Source organism: Condylura cristata, unplaced genomic scaffold (genome assembly GCF_000260355.1).
Source record: "Condylura cristata isolate star-nosed mole 26May11 unplaced genomic scaffold, ConCri1.0 scaffold00001, whole genome shotgun sequence".
NCBI lineage: Eukaryota > Metazoa > Chordata > Mammalia > Eulipotyphla > Talpidae > Condylura > Condylura cristata.
The window spans coordinates 13,373,933-13,382,876 of NW_004567102.1; the positions used below are offsets into that span (position 1 = coordinate 13,373,933).

General features: G+C 31.0%; 1 protein-coding gene across 2 annotated transcripts in view; it reads left to right on the forward strand.

Annotated features, from left to right (window-relative positions):
* Positions 1-8,205, forward strand: part of CD2AP (CD2-associated protein) — an 88,854-nt gene extending 80,649 nt beyond the window's left edge. For both annotated transcript variants that reach the window (XM_004673551.2, XM_012724009.1), the window contains exons 16-18: positions 262-443; positions 4,572-4,635; positions 5,479-8,205. In XM_004673551.2, coding sequence (XP_004673608.1) covers positions 262-443; positions 4,572-4,635; positions 5,479-5,520 — 288 coding nt within the window. In that variant the 3' untranslated portion in view covers positions 5,521-8,205. The remainder of the gene's footprint in view (positions 1-261; positions 444-4,571; positions 4,636-5,478) is intronic.
* The last annotated feature ends 739 nt before the right edge of the window (positions 8,206-8,944 follow it).

Below are 8,944 nucleotides of genomic sequence, written 5' to 3' on the forward strand. Positions count from 1 at the left end.
CCACCAGGGAGGGCCACCTTCTCTTTCTTTTTAAAATAGTCTTGGTATTTCTCACAAAATCCTGAGTTAATTACAGATTTATCTTCAGGTTTTTGGGCAGTTATCCCATTTTTGTATATCAAACTTGCTTTTTGAATTTGTAAATTTGCCATTTATCTTGAAGTATTACTTTATCTCCTTGCTATAAAATTGTTTAAACTTAAATATATAAAGATAAATCAAACTTTTATTTATTGTATTTTCTATTTACTATATTTTCAGCCATCTGTGTATTGTTTAGCACCTTCAAGTGCTTCTAAACCAAATATGACTGCTTTTGTAAGTACATTAGAAAGCAAAACTAAAATGGAAACAGATGATGGGAAAACAAGTATTCTGGATGAACTTAAAGCTCAGGTTATTGAATTGCTGTGCACTGTAGAATCACTGAAAAAGGATCATGGGTAAGTCAGCATTCAGGTTTGTTTTCTTGAGTATTACTTAACACATGTGTGAAGAATTCTTTTAACTTAATATAAGTAAAGATGTGTTCTGCCAGTCTATCATATATCACAGAATATAATTTCAAAAAAATTTTATTAATACACTTATCTCCTTTTGGCACAATTGAATTATAAAACTAATTCAAGCCTAATTTTGGAAAGTTGCATCTGTATCTTTAAAACTAGAAATCTTATAATAAGAAGTAGGTTAGTTATTTTTAAATATTGCCATATTTTTTGTTTGCTTAGAGCATTTTGAATACTATTTCTACTAGGATTTAAGGTATGGCTACCTATAGAATACATGGGTTGGGCTGGGTAATTTCTCAGCCCCCTTTTTTTTTTTTCCTTTAACTAAAAGTTTTTCATATCAGTATTTGGTAAGACATTCTTTTATTGAAAACTAGGAACATTATTTTTTTTTCATTCTATACATTATTTTTTCATCTCAGTTGGTTTCCCATCACTAAGTCACCCGTGTGCCATCACCATAGTCCCATGCACTTCCCTCCCCACCCCCCATTTTTCAGCCCATTCCCCACTCCACCCCCACAAAATGTCTCAGGTATATGGCTGTTCATTATTCTTATTATTTTCTCACCTGGTCCATTATACTCCTGCTATGAGCAAAACCATCCAGTATTTTTCTTTCTCTTTCTGGCTTATCTCACTAAGCATAATCTTTTCCAGCTCCATCCAAGTTGCTGCAAAAGACATGTGTTTCTCTTTTTTGGTTGCTAAATATTCCATTTTGTATATGTACCACCTCTTTTTACCCCAGTCATCTACTTTTGGGCATTTGGGCTGCTTCCATGTTTTTCCAATAGTAAATAAAGCAGCAATAAATATGGGGGTGCAGGTATCTTTTTCAATCAGTGTTTTTGTGTCTTTTGGGTAGATACCTAGGAGTGGGAAAGCTGGGTTGTAGGGAAGCTCCATGTTAAGCAGTTTGAGGAACCTCCAAACAGTTTTCCATAGTGGTTGTACTAGTTTACATTCCCACCAGCAGTGCAGGACAGTTGAAAACTAGGAACATTTTAAAAATAAAATAGATTTAAAAGATTACCTACTATATTGTATTAAATGAAGAAAAACATTCATTTCTTTACCTAAGATCACATATCTAGTAAGTGGCAAAGCTAGAACCCAAACCTATATTTACTATTGATTTAGAGATCTCTTCGATTAGTATTCAGATTGTTAGCATTTAAACATAAATCTGGAAAAACATGTAGTTAGAATAGATCAGATTAGCTAATTTTACTGACATGAGGTTTCAAGTGTTCTTCTGCTTCATTTTTCCTACTAGCCTAAAAGTACTTATGCATCATGAAATTTAGTATAAAGTCACTTCCAAAAACATTATTAACTATGAACTTGAATTTACCATATACTTCCCAATTCCTAGTCAAAAGAGGAATTTTTATTTAAAATGATAATATGAGGTATTCATAATTTACAGAACACTACTAGTAACATAGCTAGAAACAAAAAAATTATCTTGACTACTTAAAATATTATGAATGTATATATGGGTGTATATCATATGTAGACAGTGTTTGTGATTTGATACATGATGGTTCTTTCTAGAAGCCTTTATCTGATCTGAGTTTGTCAGTATTTTTCATATGTCTGCAATATGCACATTATAGAGTATTTATTCTTCTAGTAAATATTTATTGAACAGTCATGTTATAGTTACAGAACTTCTCTGGTTTTTTGATACTGCCATTTTACAATTTTTGATAGAATTACAGTACCTTTAATGAACTTGCAATTACATTTACAACTTGCTCACAGTTGCTCTTAAGTTAGCTGTACGATATGTAAATGTTATGTACATATAAAATGACATATATATCAGATATTATAGTCTTCCCTGAGATTATTTTCAAAGTTTTGAGTTACTTTTGAAAATAAAATGGCTGTTTTTTTTTTTTTTTTAAATCTGAAAAATAAGAGCATCACAAGAGGATGGATAAATACATATTGAAACAGAGAACAACTGGCATATAGCAATAAAAATAAATGAATTGCTGCTATACATATCAGTATGAATTGATCTAAAAAATGTTGAGAGCTAGGAAAACAAATAAAAAACTTACTTATGTCAAGTTGAAAATCATACAAAATCAAATATATTTGTATATATGGTGACATTAGAGCAAAAAGGAATAATAAACACTCTAAAACTTACCCTATAAAGGAGAGGGTAAAATGAGACTAGGTGGGAGAAATAGGGTCAGTTGTATTGTCAGAGGCACTTAAGTACTTGAGGTACTTCAGCTGACTGGGAGTTCTTAGGTTTTACTTTAGTATTGTATCTGTAAAGCTTACAAATACATAAGTAGTCTTAGAATTTAAACTGTGAAGAGCAAAATATTTGAGGGAGAATGACATGGAAAGACTGACAGAAATATATCAGCAATTTAGGGCTTTCGTAAAAAAGTTATATAATAAGATACATTGTTTGATCTTGTGACAGGAAAAACAATACCATATAAAAATTTTTTCAGTGTTTTTGAAAATGCAATAATGTGAGAGTGGTACTAAATTACCACATTAAAAGGCCAATTATATTATGTAACACTATTATAGATAACGAAACATAATAAATATTATAGGAATAAATCCTAATTCAGATATAAACTAAATGATAATAAACTCAGTATAATAGACCAAGTATTAAAAAGAGGTATTACTTAATTTAGTGATAACCTATAGAAATAGCAAGTTAGCTTTGAAGCACATTTTATATTGTATACCAAATATATGCTAATTAGTTTTGAGTTAAATATTATTTTAAAATTATGATGTATAGAAAATAGTATACAGTTTATTCCCAATATAGATAAGTAACTTGTAATCATTAAAACCACAGAAGAAACTAGATTTGAAATTGCATAATTTAAAACTTTGTTTCCCACATATTCTTTCTTTGAGTTTTCAAGAGTTTCTCAAACTATTATGTGTATAATAGTCTTGAAGACAATTTTTTTAGTATATGTTGAAGCTGTAACACATTTTGATTTAGAAATTTTGATATACTGATGTATTCCTAGTATTAAGTGAAGTGAAATTTCTAATCCCTTCATTCCCTTTATCTCCCTGCCCCCTACCTCCCCAATACACATACACATAGACACACACACACTCACAATAAATTTAGCTAACCAAACAGAAAATCTGTTTGAATATCAAATAGCAGCTCTCCAGAATCTGAAAATTGTAGAAACGTGGGGATATTTGAAAATACTTTGCAAGAAGACACTGTGCTATATTACTTAAGTGGAAGGAAAATTAACTACAAAAAGATAAAAGGGAACACAAAGATAAAGGAAGAAGGATCATTGGCTGAAGTTTTTTTGTTTAGTGGTCTTGTTTTACGGTTTTAATGTAATACTTTTTAAAGATAAAGAGGTATATACAGTCCAACTTACCCTGTTCAGTAAGTTACAGTTTGTCTTGTTCTCGGACATAATTTGACATTTATTTTACCAAATTGTTTGGACTTGAGTGTCCAATCTGGGAAATGCATGAACACTGGATATGGAAAACTTCTTTTTTTTATTACAAAGTTTATTTTTACATCATTTTGCACATTTTTTTTTCCATCTCGATTGTAATCCCCACAGGTTTCCCATCACCAAATCACCCCTGTGCCACCACCATAGTCCCGTGCATTTCCCTCCCTCCCCCGTTTTGATCCCATCCCCCACTCCATCCCCACAAAATGGCTCTGGTATATGGCTGTTCATTATTTTTGTTATTTTCTCGCCTGGTCCATTATACTCCTGCTAAGAGTGACACCATCCGGTGGAAATTTTCTTTTAAAGGCTAGTTACTATTTATCTGTTTTGTAATGGGTTGCTTTGTAATTCATGTTAACATTTCTTTCTCTCAGATTTCCCTTGACTAATAGTTTTATTGCACCATTCAAACCAGAATCAGAAATTTTTATCAACCAATATTCCTCTTTCCTTAAAATAGTTTTCCTCTTGTTCTTAGATGTTAGGCAACTCCTATTAATATAAGTAAAATTCATTCTTTAATTTAAGGACTTAACCATAGTAAATACTTTGTTTTTAGGAAAGAACTGGAAAAACTACGAAAAGATTTGGAAGAAGAAAAGGCAATGAGAAGTAACCTAGAGGTAATTAATTTCTCTCAGTATTGAGATTTTAGTCAGTATAAACTAGACATATTTTTTCTAGTCCAATTGCATGATGTGTTCCACTATGCTATACTACTATATTGATCACTTTCTGCTGCTTAGTGGTTGTTTAATTATTTTTGTCAACTCCCTGTCCCATTGCTTTCATTCTTGAAGCAAATACTTATATATTAATTCACAAAGGCAGTGCATGAGGCATACGATATAAGGCATAGGATATGAGGTATAAAGCATATTCATAAATAAAATGAATATGGTCTTACCTCTTAAGAGTACTTAGTTCTAGATCTTTTGTACTTTCTACTGTTTCTTTCTTGATCTAAAGTTCTCTTTTCTTCACCATTAGACTTTCTTTTTTGTGCATACAAGAGCAAGAGTGTAGGCCTGAGGTGTGGGAGATGAATGGATTCACCAGAGACAGAGTGGGGAGCAGAACAGGCAGATGTACTGAAATAGATAGCTGAGAGGAGCAGCAAATGGGTTAGGAGAGGTCTACTGCTCTTTGTGGGTTATTTCCCATGCTGGGTATGCAACTTGTATTGCAGTGGCTAGAGATAGCTTCATAGCACTGACTTTTAACTGTGCAACCAGGGAAGGCCTATAGTTACATTTTTGTTGTCATGCCATTTAAGAACTTGCATTGTGATGTTTTCTTCTGATGAACTTTTTCTGTTTTCATTTATTACATCTTTGGCAATTAGATTTTAGATCTGACAATCAAAACAACATGCCTTAAAATATGAACAGTATTAATGACATAGAATGAAACAAATTTACTGAAGTAAATTTGATCTGTTGCTCAGATTCTGTTTTTTATTGTAGGTGGAAGTAGAGAAGTTGAAGCAAGCAGTTCTGTCTTCTTAAAGAGGCACAGACCCACTGTTCTTAGTGCTCCAGGAATTCCAAAGCAACACTATGACCTTCAACTGACGTAATACCTAAAAAAATAACAAATGCTGATGTTGTGATAAAGAAGTATAAGTATATAAACTGTAATATCTATAGATAAGTAGGGAGAGGGTGAACCTTATATGTATATATATAAAGTATATATATCTATATATATAGATATATATATATACACACACACACACATATGTTTTGCCAATCTGAAAAAACAAGAGGCCTTATTTCTTATGTGCTGGGATTTGCAAACTTATTTTTTTTAGTTTGCTTGAAAATACTACTGAATCTGTATAAAAGTAAAGAAGAAAGTTCACAATAGTTTTTTTATTGAAACTTGTATTATTTTTAAAGAGATCTGTGCTATAAATATGGTGATATCTTTACAAATAATCTGTAAAATATTCTATTTGAGAGGGACAAAATAGATTTATAGTAATTATAGTCACTACTTTTTCCCATAATACATAAGGGATATAAACTTTGTATATATAAATATTTTTTACCTTTAGCATCTTACCCAGGATTACACTGTTGTGCTGTTTGTTTGCAGTGCTATTTATACTCTTGGTGTTAAATAGGAATTTCCTAGTTATAAACCAGATTACTCACCCATGCCTATAGTACTAACTAATGAAATAATCAAAATAATTTCTTCAACATTTAGAGTATTTTATATTGCTTGCACTACATAGGATTCACAAAAGGAGTTTAGTTAAAATGTATTGTTAAATATACAGGGGAAAATATGAGCTATATTTTAAATTCATTAGACCTAGGGAATTAAAAGTATTAATTTAACCCTTAAGTTGTGCCTAAAAACTGCAGCACATGTAATATGCAAACACCAGCCTTATTGCAGTACTTTCCTTTTTATGTTAGAAGCTTAAATGTTACTCATTTTATGACCTTGTGACTTAATCCTTTATGTCCCTCCTGAATTTTAATAGTGGTGTTAATAGGAAAGCAGAACTCAGAGCTTTCAGAACTTCAGTGTGAGGCTTTGTATTTTGACAAGTTGTCATTATGTAAATACTTAGGTTTTACTTAATAGAGCAAACTAACTGGTCGAGATCTTTTGGGTTGTCACTTAGGTATCAGTTTTATAAAGAATGTTCATATCTCATAACACATGTTATAGGTTATTCAAAAACTAATATATTTGACCATATTCAAAATGAATTTTCACAAAAAGGATGAATTAGCAGTTTCTTCAGTCACTTAGCAACAGTTGAAAATTTTTAAATGTTAGATCTATAGATAATAGGTCTCACTGTGGATTATATTTAAAAAATTTTAATTGAATTTTTTCATTTTTAAAATTTAAGTTTTAAGCCTTATAAAGCAAATGGCCTTCAACTTTTGACTACCAAGTATTTTACTTTGATGTTGTTACATTAAACCCACCAAAACCAATATTTTTAAATTTTAATTATAATACTGAAATGTTGTATTAATAAAATTTTATTCATCAGAATAAAATAATAGAAATTCCAATATATAATTACTTACAGCTAAATTTACAACTTAAAAAATTAGTGTTTTTAGGAAAACCTTTTTGTGCGTTGAGTTTGTATGTATGTACTTTTTCACTTTAAAGTTCATGGGCTCTTATGATGATGAAGTCACTACTGAACAAAACTGTTCTTCCTCTTTTAAAAATGACTTGTTGAACGATTTCCTTCTAGTTAGATAAATTAGATTTTATTTTGTTTTAATGAAAATTCCTGCGTAGAAATAAAAACATGTATCTTAGAAATCACCTCCAGTTTTATGATTGGTTGATTAGTGACTCCTTCCCATACTAATGGAATAGGTAGTTTCCAGCAGATTTACACTCAAAGAGACAAATGACTAATCTGGCTATTTAAATCTATTATTTGCTCCTGATACGGGAAACTTTAATTTCTAATAGTAAACATCACAAAATTAATACATAAGTATATAATGACCTTGGGGCTATATAAATTTTTCTATGAGTATCAATGGCAGAAACCACTTGAACAGCATAAAATCTCATTGCCAAATTATTAGTGAATGTATGGTTCAGATTTTCTATTTAAAACACATAATATTCTTAATTTTCCCAATTCTTTTTTAATATTAAGGTATCTGTTTGATTATCTACTCCTGTCTGTGTTTCTCACTGTGTTTCCCACAATTTGTCTGAAGAAAGGAAGAGGAGAATATGGATCTGATATAACAAAGGATTCTCTTCGTTATGCTTTTTACTGTGATCACAGAAAATTACTCTAGGTGTGTTGTAAACATTTTATGCTTGCATTTAAACTTGAAATGTATGAACAGAATGAGACAATCAGTTAACTCAAAAATGAGAAGTGTTAAAATTTCATGACCTTGTTTTGCTATAGCAATAAAATGACCAAGTGCAATGACTTGTTTTAATAAAATCATTTTTTAAAAGTTGCTGCTATGAGTATTTTTAACCATAAAATTTTACCTTGTTGTAGTCTGACTTGTCTTCACTATTATGTAATACAGCTGGTGTTGTATTCTAACATTCCAAAAATAAGAATATACATATATGGGGAAATTCAAATAGTATATATTTCACTGATGTGTTTACAGGTGCTCCAAAATAAATATGCTTCATTCTCAAAAGAAAAATTAATAATAAAGAATAGTATTGCCAATTGTGTTTTATTGGTTGTTTTTCATTATTATCAACATAAGCTTATAGCAGAGTTTGATGAAAATTATTTCACATTTTATTTTCCAAGTGAAAGAAATAATGTAAGTAATATAATGACAGCATCAAAAGTTCTAGACCTGTGTCGTGATCACTGAACCTTTGTGATTCTGTCACCTGAAACAAATAACACCTATCTCCAGGAATACCGGTAGACTTTGAAATGATTTCTGTGAAGTGCCTTATAGAGCACTTAGAATAGATTTTTTTAAAAAAGGAGTTGCTGACTTGGATGGAGCTGGAAAAGATCATGCTTAGTGAGATAAGCCAGAAAGAGAAAGAAAAATACCGGATGGTTTCACTCATAGCAGGAGTATAATGGATCAGGCGAGAAAATAACAAAAATAATGAACAACCATATACCAGAGACATTTTGTGGCACGGGATTATGGTGATGGCACACGGGTGATTTGGTGATGGGAAACCCGCGGGGATTACAATCGAGATGGAAAAAAAAAATGTAGAAATGATGTAAAAATAAACTTTTGTAATATAAAAAAAAAGGAGCTGCTGTTTTACTCATCTCAAAAGCATTTACAGAGATGGATATGCTATAAATTCAATGGATCAGATTAGGAGAAAGGCATAGCAGTTCCTTTCTTACTGTCTTTGAACACAGCAATTTTTTTCTGTGGAAAGATACACGTTTACTCATTTTTATTGTTCGAATGGAGC